Genomic DNA, 24,151 nt, shown 5'->3' with positions numbered 1-24,151 from the left:
GTCCCGACCCAAAATGTTGAGGCTAATGTTGCAAGTCGGAAAAGTCACGTCTCACACCAGCTGTTAAAAGAAACGTTGACTTTATTTTCTTTGAAGGCCTGATTTCTGACAGGAATGATGGAAATCTGAAAGACATATGAAGAATTGTTGGATTGAATTTCCATTTAAAATCGGATCCGTCCATTTCTCCAGAGCAGCTGCCTGCTGAAATGAAGCATCCCCACGATATTTGTAAAAGTAATGAACAAAGATCACAAGGCAGACTTCCCTTTTAGATATTTTATATATATATATAGATATATATCTATATATATATAGACCTATATATATATATATGTATATATGTAGAGAGAGAGAGAGAGAGAGATTTTTTAAGAAATGTAGGACAGAACATGTTGAAGAATCACACAGCCTGAGATGGGAGATTGAAAGACCTTCAGAAAAGAGGCGAGACAAATAAATTAATTAAGATATGAATGAGGACAAATCTCACTGCTGCTTTCATTTAGCTTCATTGTGGTAGTAGGTAGTTTCCATTTCATGAGCGACATCTCACAAATTTGCAGTCTTCACTGTTTGGATGTTTAAAACAACTTTAAAAAAAAAAAAGCCAAGACAGAAATCTGACACAGACGGTTGAAGGAAACTGTGTGGAAAATAAAGGTCAAAGATTGAGAAAAAAAATGGAAAAAAACAGAAACACGATCCAAGCAGCATCGGCATTGTCTGCTATGCAGACGCACAAACATCCCCGCGGGAGAGAGAGCAAGTTGGAAAACATCAGCCACTGAGCATTTAAGAGCTTTTTTTTTTTTTTGTCTTAGACTTCTTGGAAAAAAAGAACCCAGTATATTCAAAGCTGCAAAGAACAACTATGCATTTCATGCATCATATAAAATATTAGGTCTTTCTTTTTCTGTATATTTACATTATATATTACACGATATTCTGTACAGTTAAACTGCCATCTGCACCACATTCATAAAAATATTTTCTGACCCATAATTATTTTTATACAGAAAAACAAAAAGAGGAAAAAAAATAAAATAAAATACAATATATCCAAACTGCCTGATCTGATTGAAGATGCCGAGGGTAAAATCTTGAACTCCAGTTAGTTGCAGCGAGTCCAGTCCTGGTTCTCCGCTGAACTCGTCCCATTTGGAGGTTCTTATTCTTTGTTGGTTTTGTTTTTTACAAGCAGAAGAGATCCTTGTGAGAAGCCAGGCTGCAAAGTCAGTCTCTTCTCTGCTTCAGAGGCAGGACCCTCGTCTGTGTTTTCTGCAGAGCTTAAAATGACACTTTTGTCTAAAGACCTGCGTGTCTTACGTCAGTCAGCTACTGAGGCTGAGTGGACAGGCGGTCAGACAGACTGTCTGACCGGTGAGCAGCCAGCTGCTGCTGCTGCTGTTGTTGTTGTTTCTGTTGCTGCTGCACTGCAGCAGCGAAGGTGCTGTGCTGCTGCAGAGGGAACGCCGCCTGGAGGATTAGCTGGGCCGACTGGTTTCCATGAAGGAGCCGAGGAGCCTGGAGCGCAGCATTTAGATCAGTAAGACAGAGGAAACTTTTTGTCAACATTTAATGCAAGAAACAAAGTCATTCTCACACCGTTAAGAATGTTCCTAAACTTCAAAATACTTAAGTTGAAAACTTAAAATGACTCTCATGCACACAGCCATGAATATGATTCTGAACAGAAATTTACATACAATTATGAACATTAATGGACATTCATTTTAAGTTTTTATTGAAGCATTTGTACTGCTCTTTTTACAGAATTGAGAAGCTACGAAGTATACAATTTCAAAATATTCAAATTTAGGAAAGTTTACAACCCTAAAATTTTATGTTTTGGCTGTTTTTTCCTTACAAAGTGAAAGAAGCAAATGATAGTGAAATTTTACATTTTATTTAAACTTTCTAAAAGCATGATGTGTATCAGTCCCCTAATGCAGCCAATTGCCTTCAGAAGTCAAGTTATTAGTAAAAACAATTCACCAACTGAACCATATATCTATATGTCTATATATATATATATATATATATATATATATATATATATATATATATATATATTATATATATGCTCCATACGTATATATATGTGTATGTGTGTGTGTGTGTATGCTCCATACGTATATATGTGTGTGTGTGTGTATGTGTATGTGTATAAATAAATTACACACACACACATACATTTAATGACAATAAAATCCCAAATAAAATAAGTTGAAATATGTAACTGACACAAGAGAAAATGTGAACTACATTCTGGGGGTATGAGTTGTTTGGCACACGATTCTCAACTTAAAACAGAAATATAGGTGCAGTCCTTTTGCTCATGTCATCCGAGCTAAAGTGTGAAATTAGCCGCTGAAAGTGAAGCTGCCAGTGAAGCTGCCAGTGATTGCAGTGGTGTTGCAGTGTGTACCTGCAGAAACTGTGGCTGCTGCGCGGCCAGAGGAGCCTGACCTGCCTGCAGCGCTGAAACCTGGTTCTGCACCTGAACCTGCTGCTGCTGCTCCTGAGAAATGCTGATGGCCTGAGTCTGGCCCTGCTGGGGAGCGAAGGCCGTCACCACCTGACCCATGAACATCGATGTGGGGACCATGACCGCCCCCATTGGGATCTGTCCCGTGACCAGCTTCGTCAGCAACTGAGGAGCTGTAGGAAACCTGTGAGGTGAGAGCGCATCAGCTAGCCTTAGCTACAAGAAAACAGGGTCTGAATGTCTCTCCTGAGCTGTCACCACAGCAACTAGACACAATCATTTTGACAAGGTCTGAAGAAGCACCTTATCTGAGCAGAACGATCCTGTGCAAATGTTGCCACGGCAGGGTTGCCTGGTCCGGTGTTTTGCGCCAGGCTTGTGGAAATCTGAACCATGTTAGCTGGGCTCTGCTGTGGTATCATCATAGTGTTGAAGATGGAGCTGGGGAGAGGATTCTGTTGAGGCTGCAGAGTTAGTGTTGAGAGCTGAGACTGGGGGGAAAAACAAAAATACAAAAAAAAAAAAATTAAAATCAGTAATGAGGTAGAAATAAGTTGATGGGAAATTTCTCAATAGTCATGGAAAGAGAACAACATGATAACTATAAATTTCAGACTTTTTAACCTTTTTTAACACCAACTTTAAATTTATTTAAGACCAATAAAAAATTATAAATATGGGGGAATTCTGGAGGAACGTGCTGCATTACAATCAGGCAAAAATTGTGAACCTGGCTTTGTGCTTCTCACACTAGCTTTTGACCCCCTTAGTGCCTAGCTTAAAAGCTTTTTTGCACCTATTTTTGTATAGGTAGGCAGCAGAAGTCAAAAACAAACATCATGCTGCTGATAAGTTTGCACTTACCCATGACAGGCAAACAAAGCTAGTTACCCCTGCTGGTTGGTAAAGAAAAAAGAGCTTTGGTGGCTAGCCAGTAAAGCTATGCAGGTAAGGCTAGCTAGCTTGTAAGGGTACATTAGCAGCTAGTTACGGGTCGCCTCAAACGCCTCGTGTAATGGAAACTGCAATGAAGAAGTTTTCATACGACTCAAACTTTTGCCTGACAGAAACGTTCTGCTAGAAAAAACTTAGTCCTGTTTTGAACAAATTTAAGACCCACAACTGATGAATTGAATACTAACTTGCATTTTTTTGAAACAAATTTGAGATATTTTAAGACAAATTGTATTGTAGACATACACATTTCAAACTACGGATGTGAATGAGAAGTTGTGGTTGACACACATTTAATTATTAAAATTTTTCAGTGTATCTGACCTGTGACTGCACTGTACTCTGGTCTCTCAGAAGTGTCTGGTGCTGGAGCTGGGTTTGGACCGCCTGCTGCTGTTGCATGTTGTTCTGTAGAGCTGCTGGAGGGACCACCTGGCCTTGCATGCTTAGTGTGGCCCCCTGCTGACCAGCAGTGCCGTGAGGAGTATGAGCTGAGCTGAGGTTCAGTCCTTCATCCCCTTTCTGTTGGAACATCTGACAATCACATTTCACATCCACACACAAAGTAAAAAAGTGAAACAACAAAAGTTATTTGATATAACTTGAAAGCAGCAGCTGAGCAGCACCTGCAGACTCTGCCCCTGGACCCTCTCCAGCTCCACCTGGATCTGCCGCAGCTCATCCAGCTGTCGCTGAATGTTGTCCTCGATCATCCTGGTCTTCTTCTCCAGCTGCTCCTTCAGGTGCTGCATGGCTTCCAGCTGGTTGGAGTACTGCACCGACTGTCACAGAGAAACCCATGTGAATATGGCATAGAGACCACGCTGCAAACTATCCACTGGGGACGCAGGAAGTTTCTGGTCATATATCCAATAGGACTTAAAATAAATATGATTTTGTAGCGTGATGCCTTGAATTTGGGCCTTTGTCTCTTTAAGAAAGTGGTGCTCTTTCTGAAACTCAACCTTCAGGAGGTCATCACAACATCGCTCCTCTGCTAACCCCTTAATGTTTTTACCAGTATTGCTCAGAGAAAACGCTTGTATAATGAGCTCAGCAGATGTGCAGTTTCACCCGATGTTTGCTAATTGCTGCTGGCTAGTCTGAAGGAGCTGAGTGGGGCAAGCACTCAGTTCAGTGAGGTCGGAGCTTAAGAGCAGGAATATTCACCAGTCTGACGAACAGCAGGGTGCGCTTAAGTTCTGAAGTTTCTTACTTGGTTGTTTTCAAGCTGTTGTTGTTGCTGAGGTTGCTGCTGAGACTGTTGTGAAATCATGGAGGGCGCCCCGTTCTGGCCTGTGTTTTGGGAGCTCATTGACTGCTTGAGAAACAACCCGAGACAATTCGAAAAGGTAAACGTTTTGGTCAGAGGAAGGTCAAGCTAGCAGCAAATCCGTACACCAGAGTGTTGGCTATCCTTCCTGCTGACCTGACTGCTGACCGATGATCTCCGCTGCGATGTCATTTCCACGGCAGAGACAGACTGTCGGCCTGGTGTACTTCTGTGCATCTTCATCTGTGAAGCTGAGGAAGAAATATGATCAGATTAAAACCGAAAACGACCCACATGGGTATCTTTGACAAGGATTTAAAAAAAAAAAAACAAGAAGCTTACAGGCTGGGTCAGAGACGGCAGTGTGGGAGGATTTGCGCGAGCTGCGCGATGAGGCCGACGGGGTCCGGCTGTGGTTAAAACGCTCCAGAGCTTCTTTCAGGCTGGAGGCGTTGAGCTGCGACTCGGAGCCTGAATCCTGGGACTGGCGAGCCAAGGCGTCGCCAGAGGTTAAATTCTCAACTTTTATTTAAAGATTAATGAAGAAACACGTCGAGCAAACGTCTCACCTTGTCAGCTGTGACCTCAGGGGCAGAGTCTTCGATTCCGAGCTCTCGCCGTTGTTCTGCTCGTACTTCAGCGTAGCTGCAGAGGAGAGGCGCCGGATGAAATCCATATGTAGGATGAACCATGAAGGTATTCATAAACGCTCAACTTATTTAGTTTTTGCCACGTTACAATTTTATTCTTTCACTTGACAAATCAAAACAAAATAGTGAATAATTGTGGAGGGGAAAGAAAAATGATGCATATTCTCTTTTTTCCATCCCTAGTAAAATTCTGAAAGGTTGATATTTAGGATCATTTTTCTGCTGTAATATTGTGTAACAAAAAGAACAAGTTCCATTTGCAGATTATTTCATTTTTAGCAAGACATTTGTCCCATGTTGTAAGTGAAATTATCTGCCAGTGGAACTAGAACTTTTTTATCAGTATTAAGGTATTATTGGCCTAAAATTAACTCCTACATCTTGTTAAAAGGCTACTTTGAAGTTATTTGTTTTATTACTAATATATTTGAAATAAGACCAAAAATACCTTGACTGTGTGTTTTTAAACTTAATGTCTGTACTGCACTAAATCTGACAAAGCCTCTGACTGAAGATGCTCTGCCTTCCCAAGACAGTCTCGTGAAGAGGTTTAATTAACTTTATCAGTAAAATTACTTTTAAAACCATTCCACTTGACAATTAGGGACACAATACACAGTAAATTTCTTATTATAATTTCACAAAACAGGATGAAGAGGTTGAGCTGTGCTGCTCTTGCAAGTCACCATAACAAGCATATTAATGCATATATATAAACCATTATGAACTGACACATATATACCTGACAACAGTGTGTGTGCAGACGATAAACTCAGGCCTGGAGTTCCACTGATGGTATGTGATGTAGTAATGGGTCTGCAGCCAAATCCACTGCTGCCCTTTGGTGAGGAACCTGTAGTAGCATGACTTGCCTTTCCCATATTGCATCACTAAGCAGAAACAAAGAGATGAAATTTGTTGTCTGAGATGACGGGAAGTGATCAGGATACGTCCGTGATTGGATGCAACGGAGCGCTTACAGTGTTCGTGACACTTGGCCAGTGTCTCCAGGTCGTCTACATGGTAGTAGTCGTAACCTGAAGTACCCAGGACTTCGAATGGGAGGTACCCGATGATGGGCGGGGCTCTGGGCAAACCAACGCAGCAGAAGTGTTAGTGGGAGTTTAACCTAAATACAGTAAAACTAAACACTCGGTCCAACTACTCACTATTGTCAGCTAGAGTTCATTATTCACAGATTATTCACCAACAAATGTTTGTGGAAACTGAGGTACACCAGAGAGTGCTGCATTTCATTTTGGTCTTCAATAAGCTGTAAAATTATTCAAAACTAGCTTAAGGTTTTACAAGAATACACAACAGATCAGAGGCTGTCAATATTTGCTAAACAAAGAAGCCCAAATGGGGAAACAGAGACAAAATTAAGGTGTTGTGAACCCTTTTACAGGTCTAACAGCAAAGCAGCAAGTAATGAATTCCCTTTATGAGACATCACAAATCCACCGTTCCTCATAAGTGTAAGGACATACATTTTAAATGTTTTTCCTTCAAATTATTTCACTCATTTATTTCACGTAGACCAAGACAACGTGTGTAAAACAGAAAACGAGTTTAGCAGAAAACTAAATTGAATACTTTCGCTTGATTTAAACTCAAATGTTGAGCTGTAGATCCATCAACAGTGAGGTAGAGCTGGGTAAACATCACTGCTGCAATATGTATTTGTAACTCAAGTTCTACAGCTAGGATGCGTGCATTTTGTAAATAATTTCTTCCTCCTTTTGAAAGTTGATACTACAACTATGTGAAAATTTAATCTCAGCTTTAATCTTTCACAGAGCATGAGGTATGGTCAATTTTGACTGCAGCTTGTGTTTTTTAAATTTACTTCAAATAAACTTTAAAACATTGCTGCATGTTTGCCATTTGCGCAATTCTGCTGTGCAAAAGTTGGCTTTAGTTGGTTCAAAAAGCATCTATCAACCACATTAGACTAACACAAATGCTTTCGAGCAGCAAACAGCCAAAAACCCTCCACAGAAGTGTTCATACTTACTGACCATCATTTCATCAAGTGCATTCGATGAGAAGCACCTGGCTGTATGGAGCTTTCCCCACAGGGCTCCTATATTTTGTCTATAAACTGAATGACGAATGAGAGTGTGGGATCTGTGGTGTGTTTTTGTACATTTGAGGACTGATTTAAATAATGTTAGCAGCTTTTAAGGACAGGATCTTCTTTATTATAAAGGCCGTTTTTTGGCAAACAGACCAAGAGGAGTCAGCATGAGGTCACACAGCCTGAATTGTGAGCAGTTGCAGTGAGGCTTTTGTGCATCATCGGCGCTGCGTGAATCACTCTGGGAAAATATTCGTGACTGATTGCAGGTCAGGCTGTCCCTACTGTTCTTTTACAGATTTAATTGCGCTCTCTGGAAACACACCATGTGCATTGTATATATATAAAAAGATGGAGGCCGAAGTTTGTAAGCAAGGGTGTAAAAGCACCTCTTGCATGTGATAAGCAACGACAGAACAAGCAAAAAACTACCTCGGTTAAATCTAGTTTGAACATAAAAAGAGAAAAAAAGTTTCAATATTTTTACCTGTGGTCCAAGAAGAGAAATTTCCACTCTAAGCTATGCCTGGAGGTGAATTCCTCATTAGGCTCCTCAACAGTGCACATCTCCTGTTAGGGTGAAGAATAAATCAGTGCATTCAGAGCCTTTTCTAAGCACAACTAGGTCAGAAGAGATCCAAGTTTTAAAGTACATTTATGGTGGAATTAATAATAAAAAAAGAGGAACACCCAATAAAACAGATGAGGATGCTCGATTTAGTCTTAAAAAGCTTTTTGTTAAAACAGCTTCTCTTGATATAGACCGTAGTTCTTACTAAAATAATAAGATGCCAATTATGAAATGGGCTATTTTAGGAAACTAGACAAGCAATAAATGAAGACTGCAAGCATTTAGTTGTGTTTTCAAATCAAATGCACTGAAATGTAACGATGCTCTCTTAAAATAACCCTGGAAAAACTAAAAAGTCATCATGTCAACAATGAATCACTTTTTTTTTTACCCTGCAAAAAATCTTTTCACAATAACAATAAACAATACTCTAATTGTTCGATCATGCACAACAAAGGAACAGCTTGATGTTACACTAACTGTGCTTAATTTCCTCACATTTACACTCATGATGCGTTTCCATCACATCAAAATACGACAGGACGTAAAAAAAAAATAGAAAAAAAAAATAAACAAGCTGTGAAAAGAGCTTTCAAAACATTGTTAAACAACTAATATGCAACGCTTCAAAAACATTTGTCTTTAATATTCGGCTATAAAAGCAGAACTCCAGCTGTAAAAAGTATTGTTACTACAACAAGAAATCATTTAAAAAGTCTGAATCATTTTAGTTTTTCAATCGTCGTTTGCTAAATTGTCCCCTACAGAAACGCTCAATAAAATCAGTCTGAGACACATCAAACCGGTGTGTTTCAGACGACTTCTTCTTCTGCTCCTGGATTGCCCTGCAGTGAGTAAAGCAATTATCCGAATGTGGGTCAAGCAGAAGAAACGACAACAATCCTCACCTTGAGGAACTGTGGTTTGGCCAGCCTTACAGTCGCAATCAGGCACACTCTGTCCTCAAATGTAGAGTGAAGCGATCGCTGGATCACCCCATCAAAACCGTTTCTGTTACAATTAGGCACTGTTTACAAGAAGAGGAAAAGTTCAAACAAAAAGAAAAATTAAATAGGAAGAAAGAAAAACACAGACAATGACTGTGAGCAACACATTTTACCATTATTCAGAGATTTGAAGTTTCCTATGAATTTGACAAATTCATACACGGGGGGCTCTTTGGGATCAATTGTCCCTCGAAGCATATGGCAACAGAACTCAAGCTGATTCTTTGCTGGAAAAAAAAACAGCAATATTTTAGAAACTACACTTTTCCAACTAAAATAAAAAATACTGAAAGCTAAATCTGCGAGCTTACTTTTAAGATACTCTGGCGCTAGAGTCTCTCCCTCTGTGACATGTGAGGACAGAGCTTTGTACACGTCAGAGTGCTCCCCCGAGGGCAGAAAGTTTAAAAGGTTCTGATCCACGAGATCAGACTGAAACACACAACATCAGACTTTATAAAAAATGTGTGTCGAAGCAATCGAGTGTGATCAAGTGAAAAGCTAAAAAGCTATTTGAATGTCGAAACAGGCGAAACTCACTGGTAAGTGTTCGAGAAGAGACGTCACGTTCTCCGAAACGTAGATTATGTTCCCGTCGGTCATTATGGCGAGGAAAAACCCATCCAGGGCCTTGAGGAAAAAGTGTTCCTTTATTTAGCAAATGCCTTTTCTATTGAAAAGAAAGTTAAACAAGAAGGGGAAAAAAAGAAACAAACTCAGCTTCACCTCCAGCATCAGCTGAGTGAACTCTTCATTACTAAGAAACAGAGGCTTCCAGTCTTGTCTGATCTCTGTTGATTCTGACTGAGCAGCGATTTCTGTTCAGGAGACAAAAACCACGAAATTTAGCATCCAGCTCAACCGTGTTTTTATTTTAAACCCTCACCGTTTCTCACCTTTGTGTTTGTGCAGGAAGTCGATGCTTTTCTGCAAAATAGTGGACTTGTCCATCTTGCGGGTGTTGCCTGGCAACATGGTGCCCAGCTCCTTAATGAGGACATTGAACTGGTCTCTGCGCTTCTTCTCGGACTTGTTACGGGACTCACTGTTGGATAGGGAGCGAGACGATTCATTTGGATTCATTTCACTGCTGTTTAGAATAAGAGTCAACTCTGGTTGCGTAGTTGTGACCTGTACGATATACTAAATAACTGTGTGTCCAAGATGATTTATCATAAAATCCCAGTTTAAAAAAATTAGAAATCACACGCCTACATTGTTCATTTGCATAGACCTTAACTGTTATGAGACAAGATAATCAGTTTTAGTCTTTCAGAGTTAATCTCTCCTTAACAGCACTGATCTTGATTCAGTTTTGCCATGTAATTGTCGCAGGAGGTTCCACTATCAAAAAGATTTTTTCTTAACTTGAGGAATTTTTTAAAATGTGAAAACACAAAAGCTTTGTTGTGTGTTCATACAAGATGATATTCAACATCAGAAGTAGCATGAGTGTGTTGGTGAGAGTGACAAAATGAACTCCATAACAACTACTACTGAAAATATTTTTCTATGAAGAAATGATGACAACTGGTGAATTTGCTCACACCCATCACCATAAAAATGTTTTATTCTGTTACTCATACATAGCAAAGATAGGTGAGGGCTATACCACTGTTTCCGTGGTGTCTTTTTTTTTTAAACTAAAATATTTTTACACAAGCAAAACTGTTTCAGACAATACCCTTCCAGTCTTTAGTTTGCCGATGTTTTTATAAAATGTCAATCGTGTTTGAGACAGGTTGGCAAAATTGGCAAAACCCTTTATGTTTATTGTTCTCTGCATTTAGCTATGTTTCTTTTCTTTAACAGCTATGCTTTTAAGTGCAAAATTATGATGGAAATGTTATTGTTAAATATATTAATTAATTTTAAAAAAGGGTGACCCCTCCCCACAGCCACTCCAACTGAAGGCTGAGGCAATTATAGGGTTTCCCCCAGAAAACTTGCTAAGCCCGATTGTCAGGACGCCAAGGCGGTCCACCGTGGTTTTGTATTAAAAGATTTTATGTTCATAGGACATGTAAAATATTGCTGGGTAATTCTGTTATTGGAAGACATGCGCTACTAACGCACCGGCCAACCAAGGGGCACATACTTGAACTTTATCAGCACAGACACAGAGACACATGCTGGGCAGTGTGTTGGGATGTAGACGCACATGTCGCACATAATTCTTTATTCAAAAAGATATATCATCCTCATTGTACAGAGCAAGCAGAACGTGCACCTCTAGAAGCACAGCTATAGATTGTATTAGCAGTTCTCATTGAGCTAAGCAGAGCTAATGCAGTGGCTTTTAAACTTGACTCATACCTTGATGACGAACTGTCCAAAGGGTGTTGATATAAATGTCTATACATGTGAGCCTGTATCTAGTTTGAGTGAAAGAAGGCGAGCATGACCCGTGCCGACGTAAACTTCAGAGATCAAATTATGGCAGCACGCTAGGTGCCCAATGCTGAGGCGCCAGTGGTGTGATTGGTTCGCTTCCTGTCCTGTTCAATGCATCAACTATACACCCATCTTCCAGGAATGATTCTACCAGTGAATTAATCAGCACAGCATAGAGGCTTGCAGTCCGGCTTATTAAATAAAAATTACAAGCAACGCTTAGCCTGGTAGGGGAGTGGGTAAGTATAGCCTGGCGGCCCGCCAGCCTTTTCATACACTGAGGGAAACCCTGGTGTGATAGAGGTTATTACCGTTTGGCTTTGTCCTTTTCATCTTCTTCCATTAACCCATCAAAAATGCTGCTGTCATCTCTAAACAGAGGACAACAAAACAGCACTATTTACAAACCACAGGAACCTACATAGCAAGAAGGGGCGCACCGATTGAGGTTTTACGGTCAATATCCGATCTTTGAAAAGCCAGACCTGCCGATATTTTTGTCAGAAAAGCTGCTAAATATAACTACAGAGTGTGGAGACTTTTTTTTAACCGTTCACGGACAGACGTGACTTGCTGGGCAGGGCTGTGAGTCAGCCGTCTCTCATGGTAGAGCTACAGGGGACAGTGGCTAACAGTGGCTGATTTTCAGACCTTGGCTAAGATGTATAAAATCGGTGGACGATCAGCAGAGCTCCCAAAATTAAGGAAGTCTGGGCCAATTTATTGACGGACCGATTTATCGGTGCGCCCCCTTTAAATAAGGCTTCTAAATTTCAGTGGAGGCACGACAACGCAAAAGTATCATCATTCATAAGATTTTAGTTTTCCAATGTAGTTATAGCACAACTATGGCTGAGAATTACACACATTAATGACAAAAATACATAAGTAGGAAAAAAATACTCATCCTCACAAGACAGGTGATGATGAGAGTTTATGAACGAAATGTTTAGATTCAAACACTGACTGTACTCTACTCCAACACCAGCTGGTGTAAAAAAAATAATATAATCGACAGGGAAATAAAATATTTTTTGAAGAAACTGATGTGTTTTCATCTGTTCAAGTCGGCTCAGTTTGAAACTGCAGCACTGCAGACATCTAGAGTTTTAGCCTCTCCCCTCCCTTGGCGACGATACCGCATTGATGCGTAGCTCTGACTTATTCCTTCCCATTCCTTTTTCTCCCTTATTTATATAATAATAAGCAATTTTAAAATCCAGTTTGTGACGCCACAGTGTACCATGTCTGGACTGCTCATTAGAAAAGAAACAAATGTTTAGAATATCCATCTCACCGGTTAATGTTCGAGGTCATTTTGTAACCTGTTCAGGGTTGCAGAGTCGGCGTGTAGTCTTTTAATCGTGAGGTAGACATTTGTGAATGAACCTTAAAAATAAAAACGAGAGAAAAAACCTTTTGAATACCAAAACCATTAGCAAATATAGCACAGTCTTGGCGAAGCAAAATTCTATCCTCACCAAAAATAAAGCCAGTCGTGCGAGAGGAAAGTGGATCTGGATGAGTGAAGGGTCTCGGTGGGCGGGCTGCAGCAGCGGTCGATGTTGGACTTGAGTCTTGGAGGAGAGCTGAAAGTTGGTAAAAGGTCTTCAGTCAGATGAGTTTCTGGTCTCCTTTGAATGCAAGTGTTGTACATGGCAGCAACATCTGTTTCTATGAGACAAAAAAAGAACAACAGAAGATCAGGTATGAACTTCAAGACACCTCAGCTGGTCATGGTGACAATCTCCCTGCACTGATGCATTACAGTGGACGGTCGAATGCGATGACTGGAAGAAATGTACGCACTTTATGAGCAGTTTCACAATAAAATTATTTCTGAAAGCGAGCTGAATGATTTGAGACCTTGATTAAATCACGTGTAGGCTACAGCAATACATCTCGACTCGATTTATTCCCAAAGACTAATGTATTTTTGCTGTAACACAGCAGCATTCAGTAATGTTGGGTTTGTAACATTACTGATTTACCGAGGAAGTAACAAATAAAATTCCACTGGCTGACACATTTGTTAATAGATATTTAAAAGTGACATGAGAATTAAATTGCTAATATGACAGCAAGCAAAAACTACATGATCAAGCATATCAAGACATTCAAAGATAATCCCAAATTTAAATCTGCCAGAGATATCAATACTTTTTTGACTTCACTGTATCAAATAGCAGTCTATTGCAATTCTTCCATAAAAGCAGAAGATATGACTTTAGTCCTTAAAAGTTAGTGGAAAACAGAAAAGTTTACCGCGCGTGAAAACACGAGTTAATGGAGGCCATACATGACACAGAAATAAAAACATGTCTGAGTCATACATAAACCAGGCTGTTGGCCATGAAGTTACTCAATGTTTGTATCTGCAGAGCAATGTTTTAATAGCAGGAGCTAATTCTGTCCATGACTCACGAAGAGGCAGAGGCTAAAAGGAATGATTTTTGATAACTATGCATTAGTGAGCTGCAGAAGAGACCCAACAATCCACCTTTGAACCATTTTAGCTTAAAAAAAAATAAAAAATCGCAAATTTACTCTCAGTGTTCAACAATTTTTTAACTATAAAATGTGTTTGTTCAGGAATCAGTGAGAGTAAGTAAACACAAAGGAAAATAGTAATGAGCAAAAGAGGAGGGGAAAAAAAGTCTGTATTTAGTGGTATTCATGATTAAACTGTGATATGTGTCACGATAAGTTATACCAGCTGATTCTTAAGATTCCTACATGTGAGAAAATTATATAAAATCGGTATGAGATAAAATTAAGTGATGAAAGGAAAATGTTGAAACATTTTCACAGCAATATCTTCACTGCCAAGTGAGTGTTGTGCAACTGGGAGAGCGAGGCTTGTATAACCATGACGTCATCTGTGATTCACTGACCTGCTGGCCCATTGACCTACTTTTCTTCTCCTCTTCCTCCTCCGATCTAACTTAATTACAGCTCCACAGGCAACACCTTCTACTTTTCCACAAAAAAAATTCCTGGAATGCTGTCAACACAAAAGCCTTAGAAATGCAACACATTACCTCAGGCATTCTGCATCGCGTTGAAACGCACAACATACAAAGGACTTCCTGGTGCCTCGAAGCCTCGCCAGGAGCAGATGGTCAGGTAAGTGATGAAGATGTGCTGAATGATGACACGTCGACAATCAAGTGATTCCAAAAAACAGAGAGAAATGTAAAGTATTCTTCACCCAGAAACACAACGACTGGTTTATCTTTTTCTTTTTTTTTTTTTTGGTGTTTTAGAGCGATGTAGGATGCTTCAAGTGTATTTGCGCATATGTGGGTGTGTGCAAGCCTGCTCCGATTTAGGGCAGCAGAGCTCTGAGGATATGAGTCACTGAAGTGGATCTATGGTGCCTCTCGTCATGCACCACACCACACCCAGCGCTGGGACGCCAGCAACCGTGCCAACGGGCAACACCACGGCAACTGAGTAAAAATACCCTGGATGAATGCCTCCGCAGCTGATACTCCCTCTGTCATGCAATGAAAGCATGAACAGAACACAGGGATCGTCACTCTGTCATCGACTTGAGTCACTAGATGTGAAACACTGCGACGCTGCAGTGGCTCATGGCCTGCAAACACATGCTTCTGTTCGGACACGAAGCAAATCATTTAGCATCTTTTAGAAGAAGCAAATCATTTTTACCTCTATTGTTGCGAAGTGTTTTTCTCTGCAAAAAGGGAGCGTGCATGTAGTCAACGTTAATGGTGCAAATTATAAAGAAGTTATCATAACTAACAGGTGAGAAATGTTTTCAAAATTCAAAACTGCTCTCTCCCAAAACATCACATCACTTTCACTTTTGTTTGCAAATCAGCATTTGAGGGTTACTGAGATGTGTTTTTCAAATGATTCCAATACTCAGAAAAAAAGACTTGTAATGCCAAAAGTAACTTTGAAATCATTAAATAATTGTTACCGTTTATCAAATTTTAAACAGGACATAAAGGAATTCTATTTAAACCTTACTGGTAACATCTGATTGGATAAACCTTTACAATAACTTCACTTCAAACAATTATTTTGTGGACCATCAGTGAAGGCAGATATAATAATAATATTATTATTATTAATAATAATAAACAGTCCAGCATCTAAAACGCAAAAACCCGACGTGCTGATAAACATCTTCCAAACAGTTGTATTAGGCGATATCCTGGATAATTAATTGTACCCTAATAATCAGAAATCATAATTAAGGTTTACTTATCCAGAACTTTACTAATGTGGTTATGAGACAAGAAGTCCACATATCACTACTTTATCCAGATAACTAAAGATATGATTCCCTCACTCTTTGGAAATAGATTTGACAATTCTTTTTTTTTTTTTTTTTTTTTGCTTTATGAGCAAACAAATCCACAATTTTACCCACTATCCTGCTGAATTGTGACAATATGTGTTAACATAGGGCAGCCAGCTGTGTTTACGCTCACTGCACACACCTCCGAAAAATACAAGAGCAGGCTTTGTTTTGCGTTTTGACTCAGCAACACAGACAAGAACGGTTCTGGAGCAGTGGTGGCTGGCGAACGCCCCTCGACTGCTGTTGGCTGCCTGTCTCCAAGGAGCGGGGCCTCCGCCAGGAGCCTTATCCTGATGCCAAGTGGGTCAGTGGGGTTCAGAAAGATGACAGGCTCCAGGGAGGCGATAATGACTGCGGGTTAAGTTCCACATGAGACTATAATCAAAATAAAACTTATTTTTAACCACCAAGCTAAAGCAGACAAACAGAAGGATCCCGAGCGGAGAAGTAATCAGTACGGCATAAACACAAGGAGCTTTTTAAACAATAAACACCTCCGTCTTTATTTTCCCCACGTGAATAGATATTCCTTTGTGGTTTCCCGCAAAGCACGTAACAACATTTTATTAGTCTCAGTGTATTAGTGTTCCAGGTCACGCTCACACTCACCCATTTATTGACTGCAGCTCTAAGTAGGAGAACATGTAGCGTTACACAGTGTTCTGTCTTAAAGTCAACATCATTCATACTTTAAATGATTTGTCGCCGTCACTGTGGAAACATTAAGAAAAAAAAAAAACATAAGGAAAAAAAAAGTTTGTCAAGCCAGCACTATGTTCCTCACTATCCTGCTCATGTAATATGCATACTTTCCAGTTTTGTGGCAAATTTCCACTTTGGTCAAACTTGTATTTCTTACAGAACACCAAACACTGTTATATGTGCGGCTTAATAATGGCAAGGGGAAAAAAATGACTAAGGAAAGATTTTTGAGTTTTCAGCCAACTGGTCATTGGCTAAATCAAGCTGAAAGTTTGATTTTCTTTAATAATGAAATATAGTTTCATTATTAAATTGAAAAATGTCTATTACATACTCATTTCTCAGAACAAGACTAACATTTACTCATAAGAAATTATTGCTGTTGAAAGCAGCTCCTTCTTGAAGTTTTAGCTTAGTAGGAAGAAGACTTCCCTGAACCAAGCATTTTGTGAAAGGTAAGCAGACAATCTGATATGTAGGAAGACTGAAATAAATTCATCAAATCTCTTCTGATCAGGGACAGCTGAGCTCAAGTATTGAGACCACTTCATCTAACTGTGAAAGAAACACATTGTCCAAAGTCCTGACTTGAATTTGAAGGAGAATCTTATAAAGGAAGCAAAAGATTAGGGTAATGGCAAAGAGGCATTCCACCCTTAAAGACTTGACCTGCTGGGTGGGTAATAAATACCAGAGGAAACGTGCACAAAGCTTATTGGGAATTATAGAAAGCACTTGATGTCAGTAGCGGCTTTCCCACTGATAATGAAAAGGATTTTTGACCTTTTTCTCCTTTTTCCTAAAATGATATTTTTCAACACAGTGCATTTTATTTCTCATCAGAAAAACTTCTTGTCTGAAGGTAAACAACTTTAAATGTAAATACTTTTAAATTGACTCACAACCTGGTAAAAGGTGATTGTTGTTTACTATAAACACAAAAAGGCCGTGTCCTTCACCCTTCAAGGCTAATATTTCTCAGACAAGAAATCCTACAAATTAATGCAAATAAATAAATAATGCTGCATAAACCTATCTGACTAATGTGAGCAAAAGTAAGCAAAAGTCTGACCGGCCTTGACACAGTCAGGGTGACGTTTAGTAGGATGCACTATGAACATCTGAGGAACAGTTTCTATTAAGTAAAGGGCCAATAAATAAAATGTCCGACAATGCGGCCTCTGGAAAAGTTTGTTTTTCAATTCATTGTTATTAAAAATTGACTTTTTTTCTGCAATTTTATTAATACTTTGAATGAAGTCCAATGTAAAAGCTCTGTTATCAGTGTCATGCCTCAAAGTTGAAGGTTAAGGTCACTTTGTTGGCCAGAGTAAACACAGCGATAACACAAAGAAAGCACAGTGCATGGACTTTTGCTAAAACATTGTGTCATAAACTGCAGCTAATGCTTTTTAAGCCTGTTTCGCTTCTGGCATTAAAACTTTATTCTAAAAGGCACTTTGCATTACTTCAGAAAGATATTGATGTATGATTCAGCTCTAGAACAGGTCATGTGACCCTGAAGCATAAATTATAAACTCTGACATACATTAAAGGTAGAAATGTCACAATAAATGTTGCTGGACGACACATTTATTATTGCAATAAACAATAACATTGTTAATTTAAGGTTATTTTCAAGTAATCTCTTAATAATAATGGCATAATTATAATGCACCTAAAAAAACAAATCAACTTTAATTCTGTACAGAACACTTATTACTGTAACTGGAAGATATTTTAAGTAATATATTAATATGAAAACAATGAAAAAGGACACACACAACCAAAACTATGAATAAAAATTGCCTTTCAAAATATACATTAATCTTCCAAAAGTAAATGATAATGCTCATTTTAATTTATTACAACAGGCTTACATTAAAAGTCTTGAGACTGTCTTCATCTGAACTTTATCAGAGGGAAGCAAAAACAAAACTTGTCATCAGCTGAAACGAAGAGGTGATACAAGTTAAACATGATCGGCCGCATTATTTCACCATAATATGCGATCACACGACACTGATCCTTTTCCTGCTTCATTTCACGACCAAACATTTGGAGCTCTGGTGACTCAGTCAACATCGCTCTCTGATTCATATTCATCAATTTTGCGACGACAGATTGTGGAGCAAAAATAGAGCACAATGAAACATGGATGAAGAGCAACTCTGTCACAACGTTTGATGGATTGCAATTCAAACAGCTTAAGTAGCTCAGACTGAGGGTTTCTGGAAATAAACTCCTTCCACAACAGCACATCGTGCGAACAGCAGCACTGTTTATTAGCCAAGTCCTTCAACTCATGACACAGTATTGTAGTCAGTTTTATCAGTTTTATTCAACGACCCGCTTAAATATACCAGAGCAGGGGTAGTAGTATTACTGAATCAGAACCAAATGCAGAAGCATCTGATGTTATTCACACACACAAACACACGTATCTCTGAACTCCATTCAAAGCTAATCTGCTTCCAAACTTCGCAAGGTTTCCTGCAGAAAACTTGCTAAGTCTGATGGTTGGATGACAGGGCAGTGGTTCATCCCGTCGTGTTTCTGAGTTAAAAAAGGTTTAAAGTTGACAGGAAACTTGAAAGTTTCACTTAATAATTATGTACTATTGAAAAATTTGAAGATTAATACCCAACCACCAGTAATAAAGTATTAAAAAATGCAAACATTTTAAAAAGACAAGTAAATAAGCAATACTTAGCCTGGTGGGGGCACAAGTAAAGCCTGGTGGCCCGCCAGGCTTATAAAGCACTGGGGGAAACCCTGAATATTTATATTATTCTTTTATGTGCTTAATCACAGGGGCTCCTAAGACTTAAAATAAACTTTTACTATTGCAATTCGTGTTTTTTTTTTACATTTTAAAATATTTTTTAAATGTAAAAAAGTAAAATAATATTGAAACACAACAATCCAAAACTAGTTTAATTTAGTGAACTGTTTACTTGACAAGACACAGCAATCAGTTAAAAAGGAAAAAGAAATTGTAGTAAGCTTGATTCCATTAATAATTCCTCTGTGTCAAGATACATAAAAGTTTTGTTTTTTTTGTTTTAATATCCATTGTTGGAAGTAATGATCCAAACATTTTTGTGATTTTATATTAAACAATACCACATTTTAGAGAAAATATGAACCCACTTTGTCAGAGTGATACTGAAAAATGATCTACACTGCTTCAATCATGTCAAAATTAGAAAGTTAAAAACACACTACACACAACATGGCGGATTTAAATAAAATTTTATTATTTAAATAATAATATTTAAACAGCTTCTTTTACCACTGGATTCCTGACATAGAAACAAAAGAGAAGAAAGAAGTGCTGACAAAGTTATTAAACCAGACTTATTATGTCTCGGAGATAAAGATTCCCTTACTTCTCAGAAAAAGGTCAGCCTGACACAAACAATCCCTTTTGTGTGACACAGGGATCTTACTGCAGCTAAAGAATTTGTCACGCTACAAATTCCTTTCAGAGTTTCATGGCATACAAGACAGGAATGACTAAAATAGTTCAACTAAAGTCTAGCTGGCACATTTTATTCACAAACTCAACTTATAACAATATTCTAAAGGTGAATACTTTATTTGAAAGTACTCTAGATTAAAAGATGGTCATTTCTCTCGGCACCAATTTCTTTCTTTTTTTTTTTTAATCTGCGCCGGCCCAACATATAAGCAAACTAAGCAGTTGCATTGAGGTTTGAAATGTTTTTATATCAGTGGTAATTAAAACAAGTCATGTGATCTTTTTTTTATTTAAGACATCCACCAATTGGTTCAGGCCGATAGCCTTCTTTTTTTCCATTATAGATTTGGATTTTAAGCTACTTTCACTTTTTTTTTTCTTTTAAAGGATATAACACATAACATATTTGTAAATATATGTTATAGGCTCTCTAATGGAGGTAATCCAACAGAAAAAAAGAAGGGAATTACATTTATGGCTTAACCAGTAGTTCTCAATCTTGGTCCTCAGGAGCCACTGTTCTGTATGTTCCAGGTGTTTCCAAGCTGTCGTACACCTGACTTAAATTAATAGACTTCTGTAGCTCTTCATAACACATAGAGGTGGTAATGAAGTCCTTTGAATCAGTTGTGCTAGAGCAAAAAGTGTCTGAAACATGAAGGACAATGGGACCTGAGGAACAGCATGGAGAACCTCTTCAGTAAAGTATCTGTCAGGAACCTTTTAAATGAATGTACATTAACACGACTGATGCATTTAGCGACTAGTGGACGTTCTTGTTTTGATTCATTTGTTGAATAAGGTGATACAATTCTGATTTTTAGAAATGAAATGGTACACTTTCCAATAGATTCAAGCTTCAGGTGTAAATTAAAATAATTTTGCTTGACATATAAACTCTTAACATGGCTAACATGAAGGGGATGTTAGTAACATGGAGGTAATTGATGGTAGTTGAAAGTCCCTTCCTGTTTGGGGCCCCAGATAGTTTTGGACCGGCCGTGCACACCCCCATCCATTAGTAGGGAATCATTAAAATCAAGGACCATAAAAGAAACAGCTGTGTTGACGGGTGAAGCATGGTGCGATCCTAATGTTCTGTTTACTCCCTTTGTCCTACGGGTCAAAAATGACCCGCTCTGACAAAAGCCCCAAAATAAAGAACATTAATTGAATTTTAAATCCAAAAACTATCTTGCATGATGAAACAATCGGTTATTAATCAATTCAACTCAATTTAATTCATTTTTTAATCATTCATTTTTCTTATACAATACAAAAAGACGCTCAACAATACTGCACTCTTTTTATTTATTTATTTATTTTTACCACAAACCAAGTGTAAAGATTTATTGTTGTAATTTCATAAATGTTAAGTAATTACTTCTGAATTAATTATATTGGAAGGGAAGAAAAAAAATCAACAATTTGGAACTTTTTTGTCAGGGATTCATTCCTTTATATTTTTTCTAGGACCTGAATTATAAAAATACCTTTCATAACGCAACAAAAAAAATGTAGCTTGACTTTGTGAACAATTTAACATCATCTCTTATGTTGTGTCTCATAATAATGTGAGCATCCTCAACACAAGATCATCTTCTGTTCAACATAAGGTGTTGAACTTATAAGATGCACATTGAATATCTTCAACATGTAAGCTTCCACCCCACGTTGAACATAAGATGAGACTGAGATGTTCTGCATCTTATAAAGATTCATGATCTTCAACATAAGACCATACTATCCTTCCTACCCTATGTTGAAAACAAAATGTTCAACACAAGATGTTCATATAAAGACGCTCCAACGTTGAACATCTTCAGCACAACTTCTTATGCTGAAGATCCCATGTAGGACAGTATGTCCAAACATACAACGCAGCACCTGGTGGGCAGTGAAACATCTACTCAAGGAACCAACTAGCGGTACTCAGATTCAACATGCCTTCATATCCTCTATACCTAATTTGTTTTTATTTATTATTTATTATCTTCTGTTGTGTCTGGGAACTTGATGTGAGGGGTTAGCTGCAGATTGAGAGGACAGATGCAGGTCAAATCCAAATTAAATTTGTACATCTGTCCAGTTTCTTTGATACTGGATTGATGTGTGGCCTTTGAACTCTTTTTCTGGTGTTAAAATGCTTTTATAACTCTCGGGTGAGAAATAACCAATAAGACAATTGTTGTACCTTAGTGGTGTACAGCCCACATAGAAATACAAACAAAAAAAATCACTTTTTCTAATGACAGGGTCAATTTAGGAAAAGTCATAAAAATTCAAAAATAGTTTAGGGTATTTTTTCTACTGGTAAACATGGTAATGGATCACTTTTGACTTGCAAGACAACACAAGGGTTACATAGCCTTGGCGACTAAAGTGATAATTTACTATCAGTGACTTTTAGGTGTAGAGAAAACAGAGCAGCTATATATTAATTAACGGGCATGCCTTTAAAATCCGAGTAAAACTGTAACTATTGATATGAAACTGGACAGAACCCGGTTATGTGGTCGCAGAGCTAAATGAAGCCTGGTCTGCATGAAAGTTTCCGGGAAAGAGCACCAAATGTGTCCGTCCATGCCCTGAAGCCGGCCGGCAAAAACCGGGAAGAGACCGCTAGAAGGCTGCTGTCGCCACCTAGCTTACCGGCTAACGTCATTTACACAGCAGCAAAACAACAGCTCCAATAGTTTACAACACTGCGATAAATGGCACTCACGAGTACATGATATTAAAGTAAAATAGTGGAAGACATATTTTACATGCGGCGAGTAACTTTAACGCAATTCTTGCATTTAACTCGTACGGCAAAAGGCGCTGTACGCCAGTTAACCCAGTTTTAGCCGAAGCTAGCTGGCTAACACGCAACATTAGATAAGAATGTGGGTCACCGGGCCTTCAGCCGGTCTCCGCTTCTCAGCGGTAACAAGCCGGACCCCTCTCTTTTCAGTCCGCCCAGGCTCGCTGAAAGTCTACGCGGAGCCCCGTGGACACAGACGCGGCGGTCCCGGAGCAGCTTCGCTGATCAAAACGGCGACACTTACCTCCGAGGAGTCCGGTCTTTCATCGGGAGATTCCGGCACCCAGCGGCGCTGCTGGCGGTTGACTGCGCAGACTGAGGAGGCAGACTGACTGGAGTTGGAACCGGAGCCAAACCGGCGGCCTGCCGGCTGCCGCTGTTCTCCAGAAAACACGCACGCCTCTCTGCGAACACTGGCGCACCGCACATGCACTTTTAATTTAACTGCTTGCACCTTCATCACTCACAGCATGGCGCACTGTTGAACATCAGTTGTAATTTCTTAGAGATCCTTGAATGAAACATTATGCAGACAATTAGAAATTATTTCTCTTTCTTGTTTCTTTTTCTTTATTGCTTTTTTCCCCTTCATTTCCTCCCCTCTCTCTTTCTCTCCCTCCCTCTCTTTCTCTCTCTCTCCTTTCTCGTCGGAATTCACAGTGAAAAAAAATTCTGTAGCAGACAAAAATGCACAAAGTAGATATTTTTGATCACATAGCGTTAAGATTCCGCTATTTCTGACACATGCAAGCTTCTAATAATGTATTTAACTTTAACGAAGTAGGTCAGCATCTGTAGGTGTCTTGTCAATTAAGCTGCTGTATTTTCACTAAGCTTCACTTAGTGTTTTTGTTATTAAGAGGAGACAACGTGACTCTTTCCTTACCTAGAATTGTTTTATATTTATGTAAAGATGTATGTTTAATAGTACTTACACTTATAACAAGAATCTTGGAGAGAGAAACAAAAAACAACTCACTGTTTAACTATGCTGCCATGACTCACAGTGGGAATGGTGTGTTCAGACAGCTGTCTGCAAAACAGTGTTTCATGGCAAAAAAAAAAGTTCTTTTTCAGTGTCATGACAAGTTTCAGTAACAGGTTTCCCCCTTGTTTCTGTGTCCCTTGCATAGCTTTTGTGGCAAACCACAGAGGTGGTAACGTCTTTTGGCCATGTTTCTTAGTGGGTCAAGAATTTTTCCATAAAAGTCATGTCGACAGAACCTTCCACCTGTGCGATGAAACTCTCTTGCCAAGGCTGTCCGTTTAAGTGCACCACCTGAGTCCGCCAAACATGCCTGCCACACTTTTCAGATTTCTTTTGTAAAGCATTTTTAGGTCCAGTTGTTACTTCCCTTCTACTGCATAATTTTGCACTACTTTATAACGTTGACAATACAATC

At 38.9% G+C, this 24,151-nt stretch overlaps 1 protein-coding gene across 4 annotated transcripts; it reads right to left on the bottom strand.

Annotated features, from left to right (window-relative positions):
- Positions 1-61: 61 nt before the first annotated feature.
- Positions 62-23,149, bottom strand: clocka (clock circadian regulator a). 4 transcript variants are annotated; one of them, XM_055056222.1, is made up of 22 exons: positions 22,993-23,149; positions 12,902-13,094; positions 12,718-12,809; positions 11,732-11,791; positions 9,923-10,071; positions 9,753-9,844; positions 9,567-9,656; positions 9,338-9,458; positions 9,140-9,253; positions 8,928-9,046; positions 7,936-8,018; positions 6,349-6,455; positions 6,111-6,258; positions 5,288-5,363; positions 5,061-5,202; positions 4,875-4,969; positions 4,662-4,766; positions 4,072-4,227; positions 3,770-3,979; positions 2,795-2,982; positions 2,432-2,675; positions 62-1,527 (listed from the first exon to the last, which is right to left on the bottom strand). In XM_055056222.1, exons 3-22 carry the CDS (start codon positions 12,735-12,737, stop codon positions 1,339-1,341), a joined length of 2,508 nt encoding a protein of 835 aa, XP_054912197.1. In that variant the 5' UTR covers positions 12,738-12,809; positions 12,902-13,094; positions 22,993-23,149; the 3' UTR covers positions 62-1,338. The 4 variants fall into 4 exon arrangements, with proteins under 4 accessions (XP_054912197.1, XP_054912207.1, XP_054912203.1 ...); XM_055056232.1 differs by having other exon boundaries at positions 3,770-3,967; XM_055056228.1 differs by having other exon boundaries at positions 4,662-4,763.
- Positions 23,150-24,151: the final 1,002 nt, after the last annotated feature.

This window comes from Poeciliopsis prolifica, unplaced genomic scaffold (assembly GCF_027474105.1).
Source record: "Poeciliopsis prolifica strain line A6 unplaced genomic scaffold, Auburn_PproV2 SCAFFOLD002, whole genome shotgun sequence".
Taxonomy (NCBI): domain Eukaryota; kingdom Metazoa; phylum Chordata; class Actinopteri; order Cyprinodontiformes; family Poeciliidae; genus Poeciliopsis; species Poeciliopsis prolifica.
This window is presented reverse-complemented; position numbering and strand designations above follow the sequence as displayed.

What these genes read in the sequence shown, in the direction of transcription:
- clocka (XM_055056222.1), bottom strand. Translation starts at nt 12,737, where the DNA reads ATGACCTCGAACATTAACCG. An exon ending in AGCGCCAGAGTATCTTAAAA is followed by an intron (nt 9,254 to 9,337) that starts GTAAGCTCGCAG and finishes TTTTTTTTCCAG; the next exon opens with CAAAGAATCAGCTTGAGTTC. An exon ending in GGCCAAGTGTCACGAACACT is followed by an intron (nt 6,259 to 6,348) that starts GTAAGCGCTCCG and finishes GTTTCTGCTTAG; the next exon opens with TGATGCAATATGGGAAAGGC.